This window comes from Copadichromis virginalis, linkage group LG8 (assembly GCF_057382275.1).
Source record: "Copadichromis virginalis isolate Kocher_CV1m ecotype Utaka linkage group LG8, C_Virginalis_male_GT1.1, whole genome shotgun sequence".
NCBI lineage: Eukaryota > Metazoa > Chordata > Actinopteri > Cichliformes > Cichlidae > Copadichromis > Copadichromis virginalis.
In genome coordinates, this window is record NC_140625.1 from 10,783,762 (window position 1) to 10,810,935 (window position 27,174).

A 27,174-nucleotide genomic window follows, 5' to 3' on the forward strand; every position below is an offset into this window, starting at 1 on the left:
ACGTCATTACGTCACTCTGCATCCGAACCTAGACCAGTCGCAGCCATTTTAGTCCGCGAAATAAACTTCAATCTCAGAGCTAGACGAATAAAAAAAAAACTGAATACTTAGCATAATTCCGTTGACGCAATTTGGATACCTCGTTGCAGACCACGGCTCGGATGGATTCGCTTTTCAAGTCGTCATATTTCGGTAAGAGCACAAACCCGGGGCGGCGCTGTCTTGTTTTTAGCATGTTAGCCCATGTTAGCTGGAGCGAGCTAACTGGAGAAAATGTTAGGAGGTTGTTGTTGAGGAGCATTCGTGATGTGCAGACCTAGACAGCAGAGCGTGGCTTGGTAAGGAAAGCATGGACAAGGCTCATTTGACTGTAACTTGATGTGTATTTATTCCCTTTCCTAGAAATGACAGTCATGAAAGCGCTTCATTATATTTTATGTTCGTCGCTGTCTGTAACTCACTCCCCTGTCAGATTTAAAGTAGTTATCCAGCCTTAGCTTAACCCACACCCACTCGCCTCTGCGATAACAGCCCAGCCGTCTCACTCAATAACACTCCCTCGGGAAAATCTATTATTGCTGCTTAAACAGACTAGCCTTTTGTGAGTATGGTGTTTGTGCAAGGTGTGTGTTTATTTCAGCCATTTCCTTCTAGCTAACTGCGGATACTGTCTGAATTGCAAGGCATGGCATACAGTGTGTTAGTGAGCCGACAGGCCAATTTCTCAAGTAATACTGTCGCAGTGTACTGAGTCTCCTGGCTTACTGAAACACCGGCATGTTCTCTTCCAGCCTTCCTAGTCTAATGAAGTGAAAAAACAAATAGAAGTAAAATAAAAATGTCTAGAGGTTGTGGTGCAGCAAATCCAAACAGCCTGTGTGTGAGTCATGCAGACTGGCAGGAAGCGTTTATTCAGAGGCGGCTCTGTCGAGTCAGCGTGTCACTGTAAAGTGTGAATTATTCACGTTATCTTAAACATTGTGCATATGGTTGCATGGGAACGGAAATATACGGAGGCTGTAGGTTATTTTTTCTGCCTTTTAGTGTAGGGTTAGTTTGCAACAGTACTGCGGTTTCCAGTATTGCGGTGCTTGTCATGCAAAATAGAACAGGCCAAAGAAGCAGCCCAATGCGCTGGGAAATTAGGGGCTTTTATAAATCCTCCGAGTCGCAGTTTTAATTTTGCTTAGGTGTCACCACACTGAAACTTTTAGTGTGGTTTACCTGGTCTGTTTGTACGGGTTCTTTCTTATTTCTCTTCTTCTTTTGAAGGGGATCTTTTGAGCAAAGTCCCCTAAGGCAGCCAGGAAGGAAACGACACCACATGTGTGTCTGTGGGAAACAAGAGCAGAGCAGCGACTGTGGCTGAATGAGGCAGGGTGATGACATAATTCCTGTCTTATCTTTGGTTAAAAGCAGACATTTTTGTCCTGCAAGACCTGGTCTATTGAAGGCTCAGAAATCTGCAGACTCAAACTGCTCAAAAGCGGCTCTCATGTACGCCCTACACATTGTTCTGTTGTTTGAGCTGAAGCTGAGCTGTGTTTCATACTGAAGAATAGCATGCTGTGACTTAAAAAAAAAAAGAGTACTTGATTTTCTTTTTGTTGCTGTGCCATGCCAAACAGGCATGTCCTAAACAGGACTACATGACATGGCAGTTCATCAGAGGGGATGTTCAGTCTGTGCGTTTTTCTATGAAGACAGTGTGGACACTAGGTCTCAGAATTTCAGTTATCTCAGGCTGTTTAAGAGAATGGGTGTGTGTGGCTGCCTTATCACTGGGATTCTCTACAGGGCTATTTGTAAGGTGGCCCATGACCTTCTCTTCAGACATGTTTGCAACGGCTGTGGGTACATATCTCTGTGGCTGCAGCGATGCCTGCAAAGCTATTGTGATTGTAAACCACTTTCCATTGCTTTTAATATTGTATAAATTGTTTTATTGTTTTACCTCTAGAATCCTGCTCTCTGCTTAAGAAATGTTGTCCTTTTTTTTTTCTATATAGGCCTTTTTCTCTCAAGACAATCAAGACACTTTTCCCGGTAAAATGCCATAAATTATGTCACCTGTATGGCACGAGTGTAGCCTGTTTTTTTTATTTTATTTTTTTATAAGGCAGTGAAAGAGAAAGAAGAGCCTAAGGCAGCAGGCACACCCACATTCTGTCATCAGCCTGGACACCTTTGTTGCCTTGACTGATCTTCCTTTGTCACGCTGCAGATAATCGGACACAGATAAAACCTGAAGCCAGTGTTAGTTTAGTTAATCTTAAAATCCTCTGTGGCTCGTTTGGCTTTAGCTGAGAACACCGCACTGTGCTAACATCTCCAGTCAGCATTGATAATGTAGAGAAATGCCTCCGAATCACCATCTGAAATCTGTTTGACTTTTCAGAAGTCTCACCAGGAGGACGTTTATTTTTAGCTCTAGTTTAGCAAGCGCAATGATCTAAGGATGGCATAGTCATTCATAGTAGGGCTGGGCCATATTATACCGTTCACGGTAATACCGGTATAATGTTAGGCAACGATAGGAAAATGAAATATCGCGATAGAATATGAGTAAAACGCGCATGCGCAGTGCCTTTGTTTTCATACGCACATGGCCGATTGTTGAGTGAAACAGATGAACCAGAATTGGTTTGTAAAAATGGTGCAACTTCAGTGATGTGGAACTGGTTTGGTGTTTGTCCGTCAGATACACGACAAAGCACATTTTTTTGCAGAACATGCAAGCGGCCGTCGTTATTGTCGTATTTGTCGGACTAAGATGCTCTTAAATCTGGGAGTAATCTGGGTCCTAAACTCCGTATTCTTCAGGTCAAACGAACACTGCAGCATCACTGAGAGTTAAAAACTGTCTAAATTCGTTCATCTTTAATAAAACAATCAGCATTGCTGCTTTACCAGGTGTAATTATGAAGTTTAACTTCCAGGCATCCATGAAAACAGAATTTATTACATTTAACGGAGTTAGAAGTTAGCAGGAAGCTAGCGGAAGTTAGCTCGCTAGTTTCGCTAGTTACCTAAGCATGATATAGCACGTTCTGACTGAGAGATTTCTGAAAAAATTCAAACTTACAGCTCTGCTATCACTTCCAACATAAATGAAGACAGGAAACTAAACAGCAGTGACGTTTGTAGGGTTACTGAAGTTGGGCTAGTTGGTATATAATGATGTGCTACGTGATCGCTAGCGACACAGCTATATTAGCATAACATAAACAGTGAAGCTGGAGGACGAACACTAACACTTTTCCTAGAGCTGGGCGATATGAGATTTTTTCATATCACGATATGTTTTTTTCATTTCAGGCGATAACGATATCTATCACGATATAAGCCAAATAACTATATTTGTAAGATTTAAATGTGCCGTTGCTCACAAGTAAAATGTGAAATAATCAGCAGCTTGTTTTTATTTAAATATTTATTTCCCATAATAAGTTCAACAGGGTAGATGTACTTAAGGAACATGAGACTTTTTCAGATAAATAAAGGCAAATATTGCAAACTACACAAAAGGCAGCCGCTAAAGCGTTTAAGTTTCAAAATAGAACAAACGAAACAGACTAAATTGTCAATTCCACTTAGAAACAAAATATTAATTCTAAAAATAAATCTTAGTTTGTTTTACAGAAGAACAGACAAAACTGACTAACTTTTGTCAGTATCAAATAAACTGAGAACTAAAAGGAAATTCTCAATCTCTCCTTATTGTATAGCTTAGCTTTTCAAACAGTTACTTTAGTCTGACAAAAGCCGAATGATGAATTAGCGCTTCCAGTCAGAGACTGAGGCTACGTCCACGCGTACACGGGTATTTTTGAAAACTGAGATTTTCCGTTTTCGTTTTAAAAAATAATCCCGTCCACACATAAAGGCAGAAATGAAGGAAAACACTGCTATGAACATGCCAAAGCAGCAGGTGGCGCTAGATTCCTAACCGTGCAGAAATGTTGGCCAATCAGAAGTCTAGAAGCCTCGGTGGGAAAAAGTAAACAAAGCTGGGGCATAGAAGCAGAACTGAGTCGTATGTGTGGACGGACAGTAACTGTGTGTATATGTAAGCATTTAAACACTGCAGAGAGTAGAAGTTAGGGCTGCTCGATTATGGCAAAAATGGTAATCACGATTATTTTCACTGAAATTGAGATCACGATTATTTGACGATATTTATTTAACCCTTTAAGACCTACTATAGAACCAAGTCCACCAGAGCTTATATTATTTTTTTACATGCTGTAGTGCCATTTGTGGGAGCATTTCAAGTTGCTATACATCAATACAACTGTTATAGCCCATATTTTAATAATATGTATGCATTAAGTCCATAGTAATTACATAAATTGCAAAAAAGTGCAATAAACTACAAAAAAAATTGAAAATCGCTTTTGTTTTGTTTACATATATTTCTACTTGGAGAAATTTAAGAGGTTTATCCCTCAAAACTTTAAATACAATAAAGTTGCAAAAAATTGTTTCCCACCACAGGAAATTTATTTTGAGTGTCTTCATAGTTTTATTTTGGAGATACAGCAATTTTTATATACTGCAGGAAAAACAAAAAACAATCCTATGATGCAAATTTGCAAAGAAAACAGCATGTGCATAATTTCACTGTGGGAAGTGTTACGAACAGCTGATAGGAACGGCAAAGCGTGTTTCTGGAATATTATGTTTTTGTTCCTGCAAGCGCTTTTTATGCAATTTTTGCAAAGCTATATGTGGAATGAAACCGTGACAGAGGACAAGCTGATGGCATAAGATGTAAGTACAACTCCTCCGGTTTCATATGCAAAACAAATTATTGCGCTAGCTTACGCGGTTCAGGTTCTACAGGGATTTAAAAATAGTTACGCAAAACGGAGCGTGCTGCTCTGACCGGCTTTAAAGGGTTAACAATGACTTTAAAAAATAATATAAAATAGTGTGCAACACCACTGAAGTTTTTTTTTTTTTAAACTCTCTTTTCAACCAACAGCAGTCACTCTCCTCTCCAAATAACTTCTGCTTAGCTTTCCGAGCTTCCCTCGGGTCCTCTTAATCAGCGGTCTCCAACCTTTTTTGCGCCACGGACCGGTTTATGCCCGACAATATTTTCACGGACCGGCCTTTAAGGTGTCGCGGATAAATGAGGGAGGGGCTAATAATCGGCTCAGTCATTTTTAATGATCGTTGAAAGCCCAGATCGTAATCGTGATTAAAATTCGATTAATTGAGCAGCCCTAGTAGAAGTAACAGTAACAGTATTCATTTCACCGAAACAATAACGTGGCGCACAGTGTGACGCATGCACCAGTTTATTGTATTTCCAGACTTGCTTTCGGCACAATTTACAGTGCGCGCTACTCTGTTTTTTGTCAGACTTGAAATAGCCAAAATACCTTCACACTACGGAACTTCTATGGCTCTTCCGTTCAACAATCTCACCGGCGTTGGAACCATCATCTGTTTTCTCTTCGGTCACGCTCATTTCCTCCATTATGCGCTGGCTCCATTACCCGCTGGCTGCTTCCCAAACAAACACGTGCGGCTTGGCACTTGCGCTGTACGTAACAAGTCACGCGACGTGACGCTGCGGCTGTGATTGGTTCGGCTCTGCGCTACTGAATTCGGATCGGCTGACCCTTTTTTTTTTTTTTTTTTTTTTTTTTTTTTTTTTTTTTAAGAGGACAAGAGCGGCGAGGTCTATCGCGATAGCTTAATTTCTCTATCGAGTAAAAGTTATATCGCGATACATATCGTTATCGTTCTATCGCCCAGCTCTAACTTTTCCACTTATAAAAGTTAACGTTAAGGTTCCTGATAGTTAGAGACAAATGCAATCGCATGGCAGGATGCTGTAAACGGACCAAACTTCAGTCAGGAGAACAACTGAGATAATCCATCCACAATACGAGGTCAGTCATTAATATACTGCAACAACATGGGAATAGCTCAGCTGCCAGAGAATTCAACATTAATGAATCAATGGTACAGAAGTGGCGGAAGCAAGAAGAATGAGTTTAATAAAGTTTGATTTATCTGACTGCTTTGTTTCGCTTAATGTGCCTTATAATCCCGTGCACCTTATGGTCCGAAAAATGCGTACTGCACACTGCAGTTTAATGTTGCAAAGCACCTCTTTTTAACTTCAGTGGATATTATACATGGCTATGCTCAGGATATGTCAGCCCATTTCTACTGGAAATGCCTTTTGGTTAAACTTTCAGCAAGGAATTTGCATTTGCACTGTTACATTTTTATAAAGCTTTAATGTACATAAAAACCAGCTTCTTGTTTAAGTGAAAATAAATGGAAGGTTGTATTTTGCGCTAGTAATGTTGTGGAGTTGTATTTTGTCTCGCATCAATTATATCGTCAGTTATATCGTTATCGCAAATTTTCAAATATATATCGTGATAAATATTTTTGGCCATATCGCCCTGCTCTAATTCATAGGCTGTTATTTCCATGGTACCTCGGCTGAGCTCCAAATACTTTGAAAACCCCTTTCGCTGTCTTCATCCCTACCTATGCAAATACTTAAAGTTAACTTGACTGTGTTCGTCGTCATCGCCCTGTACAGGCATTTTTTTTTTTTTTTTTAAATTTTGTCGTTGAAAGGGAAATTCCTCAAAATAAGACATTGTAACAATAATTGTATCTGAACTGGTTTGAAATGGATGTTTGCACATGTGCGCCGCAGCCCTGAACGTTCGTAAATACTGCATAATGGTGCTGCGTGTGAGAAGAGAAAAATCTGATGCAGGCAAATCAACCATTAAATGGTCTTTGTCCAAAACAAATGCAAAGTTAAAGTACACGTGAGCATGGCAGTGGTAGTTGTTCGGTGAATTCCCGCCTGCTCATGTCTTACCCGGGCAGCTCCCTCCTGTACTTGTCTTGAGGTGACCATCTCGTGTTGTGCGCTACATATGAAGACGACAGCAGTCGGTGTGCTAACCCGGTTCTTGCATCATTGTTCAGAATTCCCGTGTGAAAAGTGTTTATCTTTTCAGCCACTGCCATCTGTAAATATCAACGAGCCTAGCATTAACTCAAACTGATGTATTGTACATTCATAGTCTGTACAGTGTTTGTGCAGGATCCAAAGAAGAGCTTTGAGTGTCCTTCAAGAAGCCTGGAGAACTGTTCCTGGAAAAAGAGAGTTCGGCCTGTGCAGTAGAACAAATATTGACTTTCAAGCTCACTGGAATTTTAAAAATAGTTTTAGCCTCCTATAATCTATTTCCATGTGTGTTTGCACACATTTCAATTTGTTACTGCACCCATTTCCCATTTTCCTATCATGATATAGAGAAGTGAGGCGTTGCTCAAGATCTTATTTTGCACATTACAGTAGAGAAAACTGGATGACAAATGTGTGCTGACAGGGAAGCGAAGGGTGTCCTTGTTTATGTGTTTGTGATTGCACCGAACAGTGGTCTGTGTCTGTAACACGCCCACGGGCAGAATCATAAACAGTAAAATATACATGCAGCTTCTGCATCTGGAAGGTGAAGCCAGTCGTGCGGCACATCTATTACCTGTGTGAATGAGTAGCGACCGCTCACTCGCTAATGTTAAGCACCCTTTTGTTTCTAGAGGTGTGTTTGTGCGCATTACCCTTTGATGAGGAATGTGCGGCTTGTTGCCTCGTGCCATTAAAAGAACAGAGGGCACAGCAACATGCTGCGCCTGCCGTCTGGATCTGCTCTTTGATTCTGCGAGGGGGACCACCGATGTTTATCCCACAAAACCTCTTCAGCTGCGACAGTTGTTGGGCCCTTCCTCTCTCTTTCACTTCCCCCTTTCTCGCACTCACTTGTTCGCTCAACATGTACTCGCACATGTCACGGAGGTCTGGCTGCTGGAATGCTGCACTGCTGTTCTCTCCTGCCGTTCACTCTTGTGATACGAAATCCATCTAGCTTCATTTTTATAGTCTGACCGATGTGAGTTTTTGAAGTGAAGTTGTTGAACAGGCTAAAATATGCTAAACTGCATTTGTTACTGCTGTTAGGGAGGAACCTGCATCAACAAGATAACTGGCAATCTTACTGTAATGCACAAACGTGATGTGGCACACAGGTGCTTAAAGGTTGTTGTATTAAGATCTTGTCATACTGCTTAGCAGCCACACAGCAATAGGCTAAAATAACCAACTTTTAGCATTTATGCACGTAGAATACCTTTTTATAAAAGCTTCATTTTCACTGCACAAACACTCCATACAGAAGCACGGGTATGTACATGGGCATGCAGTATGAGAAATGTGGCACAAGGCCATTATCTTTCCAGAGTGTCAGTGAATTGATGCATGAGTCTTATCCTAATTAAGTTATCTACTTTGCACACATCTCAGAGAGGATTAAAAGCTTCTTTGTGTGGCTGATTGATTCCTTTTCTCTGCCTCATGCTGCAGTATGATGCTGCACTACAGCTGCAGTTTCTGTTGTCTTTGTATAGACGATCATAGTGTGCATGTTTTCCGTGCAACCTTTGAACGTGATTTTTCAGACCCAGATGAAGCTTTGAGTGTCGGCCGCATCCATTGCGGCATTTTGAAGTGGTGCTTACTACTTTTATTCGCCGCACCTTTTAAAGCAGCATCACAGTGGCACCATGTTTTGCAGATCGGATTTCTCATTAGGTTCAAGTAGTTGTTTCTCAGTGTGGTTTCTCTTGCCCCTCTATTATGTGAAACTCTGGTTTGGTGGTCTGAAAACACGCTAATATTCAGCCACCGCTTTTCAGAAATAAAGGAAAATAAAGCTTACTGCTTTTTTTTTTCTTCTTTAAATGTAACAGCCATTATGACTAGACAGAAACAGAAGAGACTTTTAGTGAAACAGGCTTAGCACTGAATGTGGTGTAGGATTATACACTGACTGTCCAGTGTCACTGAGTCATCTGAAAAAAAGGAAAACATGCTGCACTTGTGAGTTTCATTCTCATGATGTTTGTTTTTCTCTCTCCTTCCAGATTCGACTCAATGGCTTAGTGTGACTCTTCACAGCAACTAGCCAAGACTTCTTTCTCCGTCCCTTGTCTGCTGCTTCCTCAGGTAGGAATGGTCCCATCAACAGCTCATATACAGTTACCACCCAAGGCGATGGTTTTCTTTGCATCGGCGTCCCAGCTGTGTGCCAGCAAGCTAACAGACAAACTGCATTTGTTTTAACGTAGTGTGGGAACAAGCATCCATCCATCCATTTTTCTTGATCACTTCTCTATTTCAAGGCTGTTTTTGTTTACGTGGCAGTTTTTGCGTTTAAGTCTGGTCTTTTGGACAGACTGGAGGGATAACCGGTCCAGGAGTGTGTCATCCATCCAGAGGATGAGACTCACTGGAAATGCACTGGAGTATGTCGCCCTGTTGCTTTTTGTTCCAAAGTACTTGGTAATTTAAATTGCAAACTTAAAAAAGTAGGCTTGTGTCTCTCTTTAGACGCATGCACCCTTCTTAGAAAATGTCTGACCTCTACAGTCACTGTGTGAAACACTGTTTCTGCAGTTTTACCACAGAAAGCCATTGAGGTTACACTGCTGAACTTCAAGGCCCGAATTGTCGCTGAACCAGGTTGTTTTAATAGCACATAATCATCATATAAGAGGCAGTGAGTGGTGATGGATTAGAAACCAAAGTTTTGGCGACTGGGGTGAATTTTGTAGTGGTTGCAGCAGTTAACATGGACCAACTGAGAATAAATGTCAAGTTAACTGGCAATGACTCCCCTGTTAGTACTTAATGCCAGATTAATGGAGCTGCAGACTCTTGATGTTGGTCTGTGAAACTGGCACAGATCTTAAAGGAAAACAGTGTAGTGGAGCGCTGCGAGAGCAGAGACTTATAAATGAAAACTGATTTCAAGTCCAAGCATTTGTTGCATGTCTTATGGTGCTGCAGACTCTGTGGTCTGTGTGATGCCTTTGACACTTGAGGGGAGAAAAGAAAGATGCAATAGGAACAGGGTGCTTCTCAGCCAAAAGCAGCACATCAGGATGGTTATTAAAGAGTGCTTAGGTCCAGGAATGGATAGATTTGGGTGCTGCTGGAGAGCGATAAATGGCTCAGACCGAGCAGACTGTTGGGACGCCATGGATACTAAACTGTTTGTGTTGCTCCCCGAAATGTTTCCGTTCCCTCCGTTTGAAACCACCACAACGACGTCATGCTCCGGATTATGAAGCCTGTCGGAACAGAGAGAACATTCATGCACAAATTGGCGTTGTTTCTCTTGAGCAGCGGTTTGAAGTGATTATTCAGTATAATAGCCAACCCAGCTGGCTTAATGAATAATTTGGGCTGCGACTGAGCTGTTCCAGATGGCTGAAATGAAATGCCACCCTTAGCATTTCACCAGTTGGGTGAAGCAGTCATACCAACAGGATGATGATGCTCGTTATTCTGAATTAGCGTTATTTTCGAGGAGCCCACAAAGTATCGTTGAGTGACGCATTCCTCCTGTTGAGGAAGGATTTTAACTGATACTCCTCTTTCTCTTCTTTCCTGTTGCTCTTACACAGGTAGCAGGGAGACATTACACACAGGGACGGTGATCCGTTGGTTGCCTCAGAGCCTCCCCAACCTCCTGAGGCAGGATGGAGCCCCAGGCTTCCCAGAGGCAGTTAGGAGCAGAGGGGGATTGCGAGATGTCAAATCTACTGGTGCCCAGTCCCCAGAGCGAGGCTGTGACCCATGAGATGGAGGAGCTGTCGCTGCAGCCCACACAGAGCCTGCCTCCGCTCAGTGAACGCAAAAATGGTGAGGATACACTGCTGCCACACAACCTCCACAGTTCATCTCTGTTGGCTTCCCACACTTCCTGTCTCTGCTGCAGCACAAACTGAGTGACATTATTTAAAAAGCAGTGAAAAACGGAGAAAAGTGATATGTGTAAATCCCTCTTTCTGTGTTATTCTCTAAGGTGTTAGAGAATAACAAGCATTATTATCAGCTACATGCATACAGATAAAACACAGACAAAATAGTTTCGTAGATAAAATCAGCAGAAACCGTGTAAACTGAAGATGCCAAATACTGTATTTGAAGATTGCATGCGTTGATAGCGCACACACTGTCCAATAATGTAAATACAAAGATGTGCAGTCACTAACTGCCACTCTATTAGCCAATCACGCTTCAGTCCTCAACTCCTGATTCCTCCACCAGCTCTGCTTCTAAATCCTCACAGTGTCAGTGTTGTTTTGGCATCCACATGGGACTGAATATGACACTGATGGATGGCTATGCAAATACCAGGCTTTGGGAGCGGGTTCGGTTCACCGCCAGCTTCTAATCGTGGCTTAGACTGGCGTATGGAGACCAGTTAAGCCATTCAGTCCAGTCACTGCGGTATTGATCATGATTCCCAAGAAAATCTTAATTCGTCAGATGCAAGTCAACAAATGCTGCAGTGGGTTTTAATCAAAGCTGCTCCAGACTGGATTTAACACGTTCTGGGTGACTGTAGGATTTCGCAGGAGAAACGGCTTGACTGCGGAAAATTTCTGTGGAATGTCAACAGTAGTAGCACCCACTCATCATCTCGGCTTTTGTCATTTCCCCTCCAGTGAGAAAACATACCTCATACTTTCCACCCTCTGAGCCCTCCACAGCACTTTGCCAACCGCAGAGTCCCTCCTCTCATATTGGCTTTTATCATGCAGGTGTTAATCTGTCTGCCATCAGACGGCTCTGAGTCTTAAGCTGTGGCGAGCTCAGAGAGTCTGGAGGGAGAGGAGGAGAATTACAGCACCACTATCAGCAGGATGGAGTTTGGAGATTAAGGGTTTTGAGGTTGTTTTGACAAAGATTAGGAGTCTGAAAAGGAAGTAGCCTAAAAATTGAAGTTGGTAAGCAGAAGTTTATATGCAAACAAATAATAAGAATAAAACGAATCTCCACCAAGCTGTTGATTTTCTTTTTATGTTTGCAAATTGTGAGTTCTACCTATAATTAGCTTTGAGTAACTGACTTCTCTGAACAGGAAGTCCATCTCACTTGAGGTGTTTATTTTTGGAATTCGCGGTTTTAAGAAATGGACCAGAACGGGTGATAGATGCGTATCGCACGTGTTCTCTAGCCAAGTGTAGCGCTGGCTGATCTCTTGCAACTCACAAACTTTTCTGTCTCTGTTTGGATGTCACATGACAGGCTGACATGCCTAAGCATGAGTAATACAGAAATGCACGACTGTTTCATGGCTGGATGGTCTGTCACGTGGGCAGCTCACAAGCCTCTCAGAAACAGGGTAACGGTGTGTTAATCAGTGTCAGATTTCAGGCCCTCTGCTGTGGAACCAGTTTGGATACAGGAAACAGACACCAGCTCTACTTTTTTTTGATAAAGCTTATAATTAGGCCTGTTTCGGGTGACTCTGAACCCTCCCTTAGTTGTTCTGAAAAAGGCCTGGGCTGCTGGGGACTTCCCATAATGCACTGAGTGTTTCTTCTCAAGTTACCTTTTCACACTCTGTGTTTATCAGTAGTTATTATTGATCTCCGGCTCTCTTCTAAGATGTGAAGTTTGTCCTGCCACCCTGTACAGGGTTTTGGTAGAAGAGATGGTGTGGACGTGTCTGACTGATTTTAATCGAGTATTTTATGAAATTATTGTTTATCAGACTGAGAGCAAGTAAAGAAATAAATACAGGCCACGTTTCCACAAATACAAATGACTTCTCTCTTTTAGGATCACATGTCGAAGCTTATATATAGATCATGTAAAATAGTTTGAAGCCCACAGGGAGGGAAACTTGTAAATAACTCATGAAAGAATGAAGTTACGTTGAAACCAAGCACACCATTGTTTTTCTTGTGACATTGCCAATAAGTTTGATGTGTCACATGACCCTCTTCCTATTGGAAAAAAACAAAAGTTGTATCCAAGATGGCCGACTTCTAAACCACCCATCTTGAGGAGTTTGCCCCTCACATATACTAATGTGCCACAAACAGGACTTTAATATCACCAACCATTCCCATTTTATTACGGTGTATCCATATAAATGGCCCACCCTGTATAATCTTTATTTATGATGGGTTTCATTAGGATGTTATCATTACTCATTTAATACTGTCCAAATAAATACACCGCGGTGGTTAGGAGTGCTTTTGACAAACTGCTGAGCTCACCAGCAACACTTTCCATTTCAGCGTCATATTAAGCAGCTGTCAGGGTGTTTGCTAATGTGTGCCTCTGCCAGCGGCTGTGTAATCTCCCTACTGTTAAATTTATTAACAACTGTGAGCAATTAATTGTCTCAGGACAGCTCACACTAACTCAAAGACACTCCGAGCAGGCTGCACTGTTACACAGCCACAAAGGACCAAAGTGCTATACAGAATAATACACGAAAGACGTAAAACGAGAAGGACAATAGAACAAAAGTAAAATTAAAACATCTCACAAGGTGTCAAAGGTGGGTTTAAAAAACTATTGAGAGGAGGCCCGTCTAATGTGCAAAGGCAAATTGTTCCACATTTTAGGAGCTGCAGCCGGGAAGCAATCAGTATGCCTGATTCATACAGAATACTGGAACTTAGCAGAGACTCTGTGATAAAGACCTTATCTTTTACTCCACCCTGGTTGTCTCCACTTCCTCCGTACTCTGAAACACTTGCACTGTCCAGCATTCAAATATTTTAACAGTAACCATGCTGTTTTTTTCCTGTCTCATTTCTCCTTATCTCACAAGTTTGCTTTCAGTGTCTGATTGCTGCAGATTGTTATTAGGAAAACTTTAAAGAAGGGCTTAAAATCAAAAGGTGTCCTGAGTTGTAAACGTTTAAGTAGTTATCTTTTAATTTCTTTTAGTTTAGCAAATCTGAGCAGAGAGGCTGCACTGAAGGCGCAGGCAAAGCAAACGCTTTACAAAGGCAGTCAAACCTGCTGTGTCTCCAGTGTTTTTTCGTTAGTCTGCTTACACATAATCTCTAATATATATTGTGTGTGGTACTGGTACTGGTTTAACAACACTCATTTCTTTTACTTCCTTATTTCTGTGTGAGCGCATAAACGCCTCATTCATATCCACAGTTTCCCTTCACACTGCTGAGGTCACAGGTCATCGTGTGTTTGTCAGTCTGAGCGCCGTTTCCCGGAGGAATTCGGGGACGTTGTTTACTGGAAGTCTTAACTGAATCACCTTAAGCATACATGTCTCCACCGAAACCTGGCTCGCAGTGTTTACAGAGCGCAGCGAGAGTCCACGTTACTGATTTTTTTTTTTTTCTTTTTTTGAATCGGCAATTATTTCTGTAAATTTTTGACCGGAGCTGCGTTGCCTTTAATACCAGTTTCGTCTGTAAAATGGGCATCAGTTATGAAAGCGATTGGCGGTAAACAGATGGGAAAGACAAAATATTGGTGAGGCAGCTGTTTCCTGTTGTGTTGTAGGAGTTTGTATTTCACAGTAATTTTGACGTGTCCCTTCCTGTGAATACAGAAGTAACTGTACTTGTGCCCGGTGCTTAATCTGTGGGCATTTGCAACTCCCACTCAGTGTATACGTCCCTGTGTGACTGTCTCTTAATGAAATCCCATTAAAGCTGTGTGCTGGTGTTTCTGAGAGAAGCGGTTTCTGCTGAGCATGCAGTTGTTGCTGCCTTTTTACGTTCAGTGTCTTGCAGCGCTGAGTCAGCAACTGCTTTGAAACTCTAAGAAACAGTGCAGTCTGGTGTAGGGTTCCAACTAAACGTTATTTTTAAGACCGGCTAATCTGCAAATTTTCTTCAATTAGTCGACGATTATCTCAATAACTCTAATCTCTGCTCCCTTTGGGCAAACCTCCTGTTCCAGGCTCCACCTGCTGAAGTCTGCCCACCTGTGAAATCACCCTGTTGTCTCGTCTCACAGCAAATTCAAATAATGACCCAGGAAACATGAATTTTAAAATAATCAGCTGTGTTTTTAACATTGCTCGATAAAAATGAAATGGCTAATATTTTTATTTAATACAAATTAAAGTCCTCATAGTATTTAAACAAAAAATAATGTGCAGATAGGAAAGTAAAAATGGCTGCTGCCCATAAGCTCAAATAAAGCTTCCAATTCAATCAAAAAGATTTTATTTTCTAGTCCAAAATAACAAGTTTCCAAAGTTTACAGATGATTAATTGGACGTGCTCTGGAGTGAGGCCTGCTCTTATCTTTGAGACGATGTTCCCAGCTGCTGATAACAATGCTCTCTGTCGTGACTTCAGCCATTTGAGAGGTGCAGATTCTTTTCGAGTGCCCCTGTTTAATGCTTTACTATCATATTTCACTCATTAGCTAACAAAACTGACTCGTGTTGGCTTAGCAAACATTCTGAGAAGCTTCCTACAGGTAAGCTAACATAAACATTACTGTACAAACAGCAGCATAAACGAGGTATCAACGCTGCGCGCTCTAAAACTGCGCCGTTCAGTGATGACATCACAGCCCCAGTATGCGGCATTTAAATGCTTGTAATGAAGCAGCATCAATGCTTTGCACTCTGCATTTAACTTTGTTTTCTGTGCTTTTACATGGGGGGGGGGGAGAAACCAAACTTTTATTTTTTATTTTTAACATTTTCTTCCATCCTCCTGTTTCGCGCTCCGTTCTTCTTCATTAGTGTTGAGTGCAGTCTTAGCAGGCGATATAGGTGATACTGCTCCTGTAGTGTATTGCAGTTACAAAAACACTTTTACGTCTTATGATGTGTCGACGATACAGACGAGGCAAACAAACTCATCTCAAATTGGTTTCAGTGAAATGCCTCCCATCCCTCAGCAGCGACTGTTACAGTCACGATTTGAGTCTTACCAGGCAGATTTGAGGAGTGAAGTAACAAAACAATAACAGGGTTTTAGGTTCAATCGCCTAAAACGGCAGAATTCTAATACCTGGGAGAGACTCGCCACGCTAGCGTGCACCTCTTTGTTTAACCCCGTTTGTAAAGATGTGATCAGCTGCAGAGCATTTAGCGTGAAAGTCTGCACAGTCATCCTAAACATGAAAATATACATAACGTCAGCACGATGAGTACACTATGAGTTGCATTAGTGAGACATTTTTCTCGTCATCTTTTGGGTTTTCTGTGTTTGTCTTCCCTATTTTATTTCCTCGCTTTCGTAGTTCTCATTAAGCATCAAGCAAGGTTTCTCATCTTTTTCTCTACATAGCAGTTAAATTTGCTTTTCCATGTTTGCTTTCAGTGCTGCAGCTGAGACTCCAGCAGAGGCGAACCCGGGAGCAGCTGGTGGACCAGGGCATTATGCCACGTGAGTAACTGCAACAGCTATTGTGGCGTGGGTGGGAAATAATAACAAAGTGGTACCCTGGTTCATACTGATAACTCAGGAGACATTAAAAAAAATTATGATAATAATTTGTGAATAAAGTAGATGAAAATGTTTTGTATTGCAGCTTTGAAGAGTCCGGCAGCTTTCCACGGGCAGATTCGCAGCTTGGAGAGAGCCCGGGTAAGTTTATGGGGAAAAAACTACATAAATGTAAACTTGAGTTGTTAGTAACAGTAAAATTTAAGTAATTAACTGATCTGTGTCTGCCTTCCTCTCCAGACTGAGAATTTTCTCAAACATAAGATCCGCAGTCGTCCAGAAAGAGCAGAGCTGGTCAGGATGCACATCCTGCAAGGTTCTAATAATTGCCTATTTCACAATGCACAAACTTCTTTTTTTTAACAATGCTTTAAGTATTGTTTCCTGTGGTGCTTTAAAGTGTTGAAATAGAAAGACTGATGTCATATTTAAGCAAGAAAGGATGTATTTTTAACTTGATGTTAGAGCATTTAGCTGATTTGATTTATGACTGATTGTATAACAATTTTTATTGTCGTCCCCAGAGACCGGAGCAGAACCTTCACTACAGGCCACTCAGATGAAACTGAAGAGAGCCCGACTAGCAGACAACCTCAACGAGAAGATCGCCCAGCGACCAGGCCCAATGGAGCTGGTGGAGAAAAACATTTTGCCGGTGGATTCCAGCGTTAAACAAGCCATCATCGGTGAGAACACATGATTTTAGTTTACGTTTAAATTCATCGGTACAAAAAGATGTCTTTGTTTGATCCTTTGAATAATGATAAAAGATTTGTAATTTTTACTATCTTTCAGTGGGCCAGGTGAATTATCCAAAGGTTCTTGAGGAAGACAGCAACGACGCTTTGTCCCCGGAGCAACCGGCCAGCCAGGAGTCCCAGAGCTCTGCACCCTCACCGGTGGAGAGCAGAGCACCAGAGACGCCCTCTCCAGTAGCACTGCCCAGCACCATCCTGCAGGTCAGCTGGAGGCCCAGACTGTTGTTATTTAACGACAGTGACATTGGAGGTTTTAAGTGTGTCCCCCTCCACCCATTATTTCTTTGCAGCCCGTCCCAAAAACAGACTTCATGAAAGTAATCGCCACCAATGAGCCGCCTGCCAGCCACCCAGCTGTCACCCTCACTCATCCAGTCGCTACAGTTGTACCTCCAAAACCAGCCCCAACACTGGTGAAAGTAAGCACAACGCATCTGTTTCCATTTTCTGCTTTTCTAAGATAAGATAAGATAAGAGATAAGATAGAACTTTATTAATCCCTCGGGTGGGTTCCTCTGGGAAATTCGATTTCCAAAAAAAGCACAGCAACGACCGAAGTTACAGTTACAGAATTGTTATACATACACACACACACACACACACACACACACACACACACATATATATATATATATATATATATATATATATATATATATATATATATATATATATACACAGAAACAAATATAAATAAAATATACAAAGGGGATAAATAGAATAAATAGGAATAAAAAATAAAAATACAAGTGAATTGCACATTTCAAGTATTGAGTCTATTGCACTGTTGACTATTTACAAAAAGTATTGCACAAGGTATTGTACAGTGAGGTGAAGAGGCACTACAGCTTAGTTGTTCCCCCCTCCTTTGTCCTCCTGTTTCCCCTCCCTCTCCCCTGGAGGGGAGAGACTGTTGTTGAGTTTAACACATGTTAATACTTTTTCCCTCCACGTTTGCTTCCACCAAAGCAAAGTCAGCAGAAAGCTCCCTCAGAGAAGAGTCGCAGTAAGAAGGGCAAGGAGCCGAAGCCGAGGGTGAAAAAGCTTAAGTACCACCAGTATGTTCCCCCAGACCAGAAGCAGGAGGCCAGCGAAGCACCCATGGACTCCTCATACGCCCGGTTACTGCAGCAACAGCAGCTGTTTCTCCAGCTGCAGATCCTCAGCCAACAGCAGCAGCATTACAACTACCAAACTATATTACCAGCACCGCTCAAGTACGTGTGCAAAGCAAATTACAAATACTAGCCCCCCCCCCCCGTGTTAACATTGAAACCAGTGTTATTCTGCAGTTTTATTTCTACCTGTACTTCAGACGGGTTTCTTTCTATTTTTGTGTTTCTAAACTAGTTTGGCTTGCTTGACATTTGATTTTTAATTATGAAACAAAGCCAAATATTGTTGTTTTCAACAACACAGAGAGGCAGAGCGCCAATAACAGGCTTGTGCCTAATCATATTGATAACTAACAGGATGTTGATGAACCAGCTGCTGTTTTCGTGAAAGTCCTGGCAGCAGCGGTGTAGCAAAGCTGTCTTTGAAATCGCTGTTGGCCTGTGATTTGGTTGACTGGTGTTGTTAGTGAGGCAAGAGGAACAGGATGGATGGACTGTTTGAACCCATTTCCTCTCCTTGTTTTCTTCTTTCTGCCTTTCTTCTCTCTATAACAACACCGTCCCTCTCTCCCACCTCCACTTCCTCTTTTTTTGTTTCATATTCCTGTAATTCAGAAAGGATTTCCTTAAAAAAACAATCACCTCATCTTTGTTTGTCTTTTCCCCTCCCCCCTCTGCTGCAGACCTGTGGCAGAGGGTCAGAATAACGGTGGGAGTACACTGCCAACTTCTATTGTGGTGTCTTTGCCCACTGCACCTCCCCCTGCTGCTCTGCCTTCAGCAATGGCCCGGCCAAACAACTCGCTGTCCAACCGCAAACCCGGTGTCCTGCCTGCCAACCTGGAAGAGATGAAGGTATTTGTTCAAAATCACATTCCCAGGCACTTTGGAAATTTCTGTTTAACTGACCCAGAGAAAAATAACATAGACAAAAGTACTGGATGACTACTCCTTAATCTTTGAATTCTTTTTTTTTTCAGTCCCATTGCTGCAGGTGTCACCTAGCTATGCATTTAGCCTTTATAGATGTTTGTGAAAAAACTGGGCCTTCTAGAGAACTGACTGAATTAAAATGTTTTGCTATAATAAGATGCACCCCTGCAACAAGCCGCAAAGTGTCAGACCATGTAAAGTTACAGAGCAGATGTAAAAGTCTGGCTTGTTTGGCAGAGGAAGTCCTAGCCTCCTCTGGCATTAACATCAGCACAAAAACGGTGCACCGTGAGCTTCCTGACACAGGTTTGCTTGGCAGCTCCTGTGGGTGCGATCTTTGTTGAATCGTTAAAAACTTAACATCATGTAAAGTTGCAGAGTGCCGATGCACAAAGTGTGTAAAGTTGTGCTCTGCTGACTCAGTAACTACAGCGTTCCAAACATTAACATCAGCACAAAAACTGTACACTGCAGTTTCACAGCTCCTGTAGGTGTCCGTGCCACAGTACTTACGTCTGTAGGAAAGACTCTGTGCTGAAGTGTGGTATTTGCTTTATTACAGTGTTATTAGAGAAGATTAATGGCACTATGTTGCCTGCGCACTAAATCAGAAACTCCAACCTGAAGCAGCGTGTCTTCGCACAAAGCCTGAAAACTGCAGCACGTATGAAGTCAGGCGTTTGTGGCTGGTATTTGTTGGTTTTATGATGGCTCATCATGAGTCATACAAGATATGATGTGCTTTAGACGTGCTGTTTGGTGGATTGTTGTCCCTTTAAGCACAGCCAACATGTTTCCACATTTTTCCGCGTCTTAATGCAAAGCCAACCATCTGCTGTCTCCAGCTACAAATTTAACAAACACACATAAATTATGTTAATCTTTTTTTCTCTTCTAATTCTTGGCAATAAAATGAGCACATTTCCAAAGAGAGTGAACTGCTCCTGTAAAAATAGACTACTAAAGTCTAAAATCTGATGCTGACGTGATCCTCCTTTTGTCTTCCCAGGTGGCCGAGCTGAAACTAGAGCTGAAGCTTCGTGGCCTCCCAGTGTCGGGAACAAAGACGGATCTGATAGAAAGACTGAAGCCTTTCCAGGACAATCCCAGCACCACTGCTGCTGCCAGCATCCCCACTCCTGCCACTACTACCCTATCTGCCATCCCCATGGAGGTTACCACAACTACCACACCTGCTGTAGTCCCAGTCCAGCAGGTGGCTCCAGAGAGCATGAGCTCTACGCCGCCTGTCTCACCTGTTCCTTTTGATCTCTCCGCCCTCCAGCAGGATGTAGGGATGTCTGAAATTCAAATGCTGACCTCGTTAGGGCCACAGTCCTCACAGTCTTTCAAAGTCCCAGAGGAAAAGGACAGAAGGCTCCACGAGAAGGAGCGGCAGATAGAAGAGCTGATGAGGAAGCTGGAGCAGGAGCAGAAGCTGGTGGAGGTGCTGAAGATGCAACTGGAAGTGGAGAAGAGAGGTCAGGGTGACTCTGCCTCTATGTCCCCCAAGATCGCTCCAGGAGCTGCTGTGAACTCTGTTCCTCCTGTCCTCAACTCTAACCTGGTGAAAGTCGAAGGTGCAGTCCTGTCAAATTGTTCATCGACTGCTGCTATCCCAAGCTCAATCCTGGGTTCACAGGCACTCTCAGCACCCGTGGCAGGAGTGGTGAAGTTGGAGGATGTGACCGTTTCTTCTGGCAAGCCGCTGCAGACCCAAACCAAGCTCATCACACAAATCCAGGCCCCAGGTCAGCCTCAAGTAACCAGCAGCCCACAGCTCCTCTCGCAGTCCCAGAAAAGTCCCAAACTCCGAGCCCAGCCACAGTCCCAGCCCACACCCCCCAGCCTGCAGCAGTTCTTCATCAGCCACTCGGGTGGTGTTTCCCAGGTGTTGGGTCAGCCTCGGACTTTGTTGACAGCAACTGGCCAAGCTGGAACACAGATCCTCCTTCCAGTGTCACTGCCCAACAACGCTGCTGCAATCCAGCTGCCAAGCACCACCGTCAGCCTGCAGGTGAGTGAGCCAGTGGCGTAGCATGGCAGAGGGTGTCACAGAGTAAGTGCGTGTTGATCTACTATAAACTCATCTTGGCATTATTAATGATAATCTTAATATAAAACCTAGAAAGAACCATCTCGACTCATCCTCTGTAAAGTTGAGGTCTTAAGGTCTCGCATGTCTTTCCTCTGCACTAGCCTGTTCTCCAGGCCACAGTCTCAAACCCAGGCCTGGTCCATTCCTCAGTCCCTCAGCTGCAGACCACCAAGGTGGAGATGGCACCCAGCCAGCAGCCGCTGCTACAAGTGAGTCACGTCTCATTAGTAGTTCCAGTTAGCTCTACACAAAAGCCTCAAAGACCTGTGATGCACAGAGGTCTGATGTCAGACTCTCTCATGTCTTGGCAGACTCTGACTATGTGCAATAACACTGCTGGCTTGGAGAACCAGAGTAGACCTGAGATGAATCCCCAGTGCTTTTTGAGAAGCTCCCCAGAGAATAAGCTCTCTCCACGAGCATCACCGAACCATCAAATCTCCAACGGGCCCCTCAATAAGGTGTCTGTCAGGAATTCAGCATTTTTCTGAACTTAACTCTTCAGATCTTCACATATTTCTCTGATTTGATCTTTTCTCTGTCATCTTTGCAGCCTTCCTCTCCTCAGCCCACCTTCATCTTCCAGCCCACCTCCCTGGTTCCCCAGCCTCCTAAGACCAGAGAGCCTCCCCGCTATGAGGAGGCCATCAAACAGAGCCGCAGTCTTCACATCAACAACGTTTCACAGGTTAGATGAAAACAAGCCACAGCTGACACACACACTACTGAAACTGATGTGTGCAGAGTACAGAGAAGCATAAAAAACGTAGGCGTATACTTCCAGTTTTTCCAGCCTTGAGCAGCTTTTTCGTTTTTGGTTACAAAGCGTCGAGTCTCTTAACGTCCTTAAATGTCTTTTCAGGTTCCCACAGCAACCAGCCAGCAAATGGACGACCTGTTTGACATCCTTATAGAGAGCGGAGGTAAGTTGGTGCACACTGACGGTGCAAAGAAAAACGTTCTGTTCAGTGTGAAGAAGTTTAAAAAGCCCCAAGTGTCAGAGAAACGGTGAATAAGCTGCTGTGTGGGCAGATTCGAGCTGATTGTGGCTGATCTGATATCAGCCTTTTGGATATTATGTATAACAGAGACCACGTACCGTGTAAACTGCAGACTGCCAAAAGGGGTTACTTTTACTCAAGTAATTTGGAAATGTGAATTTGACTTTTTCTGCATTGATGAGTCATAAAATGCTCCGATCGTCCTCACACTGCCGACTAATAAAAAGCGAGAGACTCTGAATTCACCATGACAGGGACTTCTATAAAAGCTTCTAGGAGTTGTTTTTAAGGTTAATGAGACGAGATTAGAAGGGACCTTCGTGGAGGCTTTCCTCCTTTAAAAATAAACCTCCTCAATAAATTAGAGATGCACATCCCTAAAAACCCACTTCACAAAGCACCACTGCTATTCTGCTTGTGAGTGACACACAATCTTGAAAGAAGTGAAGAAGAACCTAAAGAGAGCACTAACGCAGCCACACCCACCTCCATAACTTCTCTGAAATCTTTGTTGGCGTGTCCAACTAAAAACTCTGTGCAAGTGTTCAAAGCTGACAACTCCAGAACAAAGTTGTGTGACATGTGAGAGTCACATGTTACTCTTTTAACTGTGAAGCGCTCGTTTTCAGAGGGGCAAAGGCTCGGTGCTGCTTTGCTACATGAGTGTGTGGATGCCTTGTGAGCATTAAAGGAACAAATCATTTAAAACTGTAATTTGAGGGAGAGGATCAGGGAAAGAGTCTGTATCCTGAAGCTTAGGAGAGATTGACTGATGCAATAAGACGATAACTTAAAGCACACGAGCTGATCAATGATCAAAGAAGGAAACTCATCCTTTGAAATGGCTGTTTTTTTTTTCAGCAAGTTATTGACCCATAAGTAAGCCTCATAATTGGCTTAAAGGATGTGATTTATTTCTACAGCCTGAACTCTTTTTAAAAACCGATACGATCTAAGATCACTTTATAAATGAGTTCTTTTTTTAGATCCACTGTGGACAAACTAACATGTTTAAATATGTCAGTTTTTAATCTGCATCCTTATTTGATCTTTGTTTTCCCGCCTGCAGAAATCACTCCATTTATCCATCAGAACTCACCGGTGTCTCACCCCAAGACTCTCCCTGTCACAGCCAGCATCACCACCCTTCCAGTCAACACCGTCCTGTCCAGACCGCCCCCGCAGGTCCAGGTAGCCCCTCCTTCCATGCTTGTGAACCCGTGCTTGCCCGGTCTATCGTCCCTGGCCACAGACAATCAGCTGGAAGCCTTTCTAGAGGGGACGCTGGCCGAGACGCCGTCTGCGTCAGACCCTCGCACGCAGGGCCTGATGGAGGAGCTGCAGGCCCAGCTCATGGACCAGCAGCCCTTCTCACCCATGGACACGTCAGAGCTGTCTTTCTGCGATTCCTCCTCGTCCTCACTCAACATGGGCCTGTCAGACCCGGCCCTGGACAACATGGAGTGGCTGGACCTCACCATGCCGCCGGGTCCTGGCGGGATGCTGACACCACTGGGGATCCCAACGGACTTCCTGGATACACATGACCTGCACTGGGACTGATGGAGGCTTTGATGATGAAGATGGAGAAGTGTGAAAGATGGATGGATGGATGAAGGGAAAGCTTCAGAGATTTTAAATAAAAAAAGAATAGTAATAATAATACATAAAAGGAGAAAACATGGCCTTTAAGTGCCATACCACTCTTACCAGTACATCCATACCATCTGTAATATTCCCACTACTCTAGAGGAAGAGAGGCTGATCCGAGCAGAACTACAAGCAGGAGTTTGCACAGCTTTAGGAGAGAGTCCCGTAACGGCTCGGCGGCCTGGAAAGCGTCCGCCGAAAGGTGACTGCGGTCACGCTGCGCTGCAATAAAGGGATTTTTAATCAGAATAGACTTTTTAGTGTCTGATGTCATGATTTTAGCAATCATAAACAGAGCCAAGGAGACAGAGCCAAATGCTAAATGGAAGAACAGACTGTTTGTAAATAGTTTAAACCACACTAAGAAAACTGAGCTGAGGGGATCATTTCTAGTAGAGGAAAACGGCATCTGTTTTACTCATCGTGATAGATCAACGTGTCAGACAGTTCCTGAAGGTCTGATATGAATTACACTCGTGAGTGCTGTCACATGCTAGGTTAGAAAAGCTGGTGATTACAACATGACTGGAGGCTCAGACTAAAGTAAAAGGAGACTCGAGTCTCTATAACGACGCACCCAATGCTAAGCCCGGGGTTATACACTCAGCTAGCTGCCAGACTGAGGTGTGAAGGAATGTCTGAATGAAGTCGAGCCTCTGTTCGCACTGGTCCGTGATTTGTTTGTAACAGATGTGACTGTTTTCTCCTGACCTATCGTTGACTCCCATCAGTCAAGCTGATCAACCAATGACTCTAAAGAACAACACGACGACGAGAGGAGGCGGCGGCGGCTCCTCCCGTCGACGTGAGAGCTATGCACTAAAGAGGCGCACAAATCTGACGACGCACCTCGCTGACCTCAGAACAAGGAAATGTGAACACTGCATATCCAAGGCGATCGTCACGACTGTGACATAAGATCACGTTGCCACTGGCTGCGCAGATACTGCAGTTGTCCAAGTCGCGAATTGTGAATGTACTTTTAAAAAGTGGGACTTAACTCTAAAAAAAAGTTGGCAGCTTTTTTTTTTCCTTCTTCTTCTGATTAGCGAAACAGGAAAGGGAACAAGTATCAATTTGCAGACACACATCTGTAATAGGTGTGCTGCCAGTTATCGGAAGATGTCTTTGAGCTTTAAATCTGGGTGTCCCGCAGTATGCCTGCACTTTGTGTGTGTGAGACAGGAGAGGAAATTGCTCTAGTTTTTAAAAAAGAGATGGGTTGCTTTGGTTCACAAGCCTTTTCAATACGGGATCGACTGCTCATTGGAGGAATCGGAATACTCTAAAATCATACTCCGCTGGTTTAAGGGCGATACATCAGCTGCTGTGGCTTGTAGACAAAGTCAGTTTCCGGGCAGTGTGTGAGAGAAGCATGCCCCTCTGTGTGTGTGTGTGTGTGACTGTGTTTGTTTGTCTTTGTCTTTCCGTCTCTTGCATGTACAGCCGTGTCTCCGTGTGCATGATCGTACTCGTGTTTAGTCTATGGCTGCTTCAAACTCTGCTGCCGCCCTGAAGTTGTCTAAAGGAATTTGCAAAACATCTCCCAACTCCAATCATTTGCAACCTGCTTTGAATATTCCAAATTTGTCTCTTTGTAAGGCTCCCGATGACTGTTTTACTGTTTTTTTTTTTTCTTGTATCTGTGTCGTTCATTCGGAGTAAAGTTTTTAAAAAAAGAGAAACGTAGACACCTTTACAGTGTGATGCACAGCAGGAAGTAGTCAGTGAAGGCTGCCTTTTAATTGAAGGCATCAAAGTTCACTCACCTGAATATTAATTCTTTGTATTTGTTTATGTTTTTGGGACAGATGCAGTGTAACTGTGTGGGACTTTTTTATATTTTAAGACTTTTTTTAATGTTCTTTTTATATCAGTCAGTGAAATCACGTTTACATTTTAACCACTTTATCCTGTTATTATGGTCGCAGGCAGTAGAGGGCGATGTTTCACTTCTCTTGTGGCTTCACGGCACATCTTCAACAGCAGCTGTTGATACTTCAGGGTAACAGAAACAGGGAAAAAAAACTAGCAAATTAGGCAAAAATGTTTAGATTTCTTCTTTTTTTTGCCTGTAAAAGCAGTGATGTGGAGGCCCGAGCGGACTCTCTTCCTGCTGCGGTCCCACATTGTATCACCTGATCAGGCCAGGACTCGCAGATGTGCTCGGATCCCAAACGAAAAGCGAAACGCCAAATGCTGCACACACTTCCTTCTCAGCTTCTGCTGCTTCGTCTTTCAGCTTGTTTTAACAAACTCTCGTCAATCCCACGCTCCTTCAGAGACGAGCTCGTATTCTCGTTTACCTCTGCTTCGTGGAGCGCACTGCGACGAGTAAAACGTACGGTGAAAGTCACTGGCTGATTCATGTTCAACGCGTTTTTCCTCCTTCTGATTGTCAGCGTTAAAGGCTGTCACGTTCGATACGTTGTTGCCAAAAAGGCAGTGAAACATTATATTTCTCACTCTCATTTTTTTATCTTTTGTATCTCTTTTCTCTTTGTAGAATTAAAGTAAAAGATTCAACATTTAATCTTGTTTTATGTGTATATTTTTGTTTTTCTAAGACAAAATCTTTCATATCAGATAAACATAAATCTCTTTGCTGGAGTAAATCCACACGTTTGTGATGCGACGCAACTCCCAGCTCGCTATTGTGGCTGCTGACTGGCCCAGGCAAGGACAGCTAAAAGCAATAATAGCTGCTCTCCCTCAACATATGCTGTACTGTGTGTCAGATCCTGCCTTGATTTTATTCGTGTAAGAGCCTTTACTACAGAGTAATACAGTTCAGACGCACTTCATTACCCGCGAGGGGGAGGGAGGGGTGTGTGTCAGGATTGAAATAACTCATTTTTCTCGTGGAAGAATTCCTGCAGGTTTTCTGAACATTGCTGTTTGCTTGTTAGACTTCAGCTGCCTGCTCCTGCTCTCTTTATTCACCTGCACTGTTTATCATCCTGTGAACACTGTATATTTGTTGGTGGAACAAAGCTCTGTGGAGGATATTTAATTTACAAATGAGGCACTGAGAGGCTCCATCCTCAATCGCAGATTGACGCTGAAAGGTTAAAAACTAAGGCTTCGCATTGTTAGTAGTTCCAGTCCCCTCTCTTTATCGCCGCCTCCCATGCCATGCCTCTTGTTGTTTGTAACGCCATATGTTTTGCACATTGTGTACATATTTATATAGATGTAATGCATATTTTTATACATGTGTAACATCCATGGGCTCTCTATTTTGTAAATACTCAAAAAGATGTATATAAGTACTGTATGCTTTTATGTGTCAATAAAGATTTGGTGTACTGTGAAAA

General features: G+C 43.0%; 1 protein-coding gene across 1 annotated transcript; it reads left to right on the forward strand.

The window, feature by feature from the left end:
- The first annotated feature begins 21 nt into the window (after nt 1-21).
- Nucleotides 22-27,174, forward strand: mrtfba (myocardin related transcription factor Ba). Its single transcript, XM_085465707.1, has 17 exons — nt 22-192; nt 8,974-9,055; nt 10,519-10,756; nt 16,177-16,242; nt 16,388-16,443; nt 16,543-16,618; nt 16,827-16,988; nt 17,098-17,261; nt 17,351-17,479; nt 18,030-18,277; nt 18,859-19,030; nt 20,118-21,125; nt 21,308-21,415; nt 21,518-21,667; nt 21,760-21,894; nt 22,069-22,129; nt 23,277-27,174. Exons 3-17 carry the CDS (start codon nt 10,594-10,596, stop codon nt 23,768-23,770), a joined length of 3,192 nt encoding a protein of 1,063 aa, XP_085321833.1. The 5' UTR covers nt 22-192; nt 8,974-9,055; nt 10,519-10,593; the 3' UTR covers nt 23,771-27,174.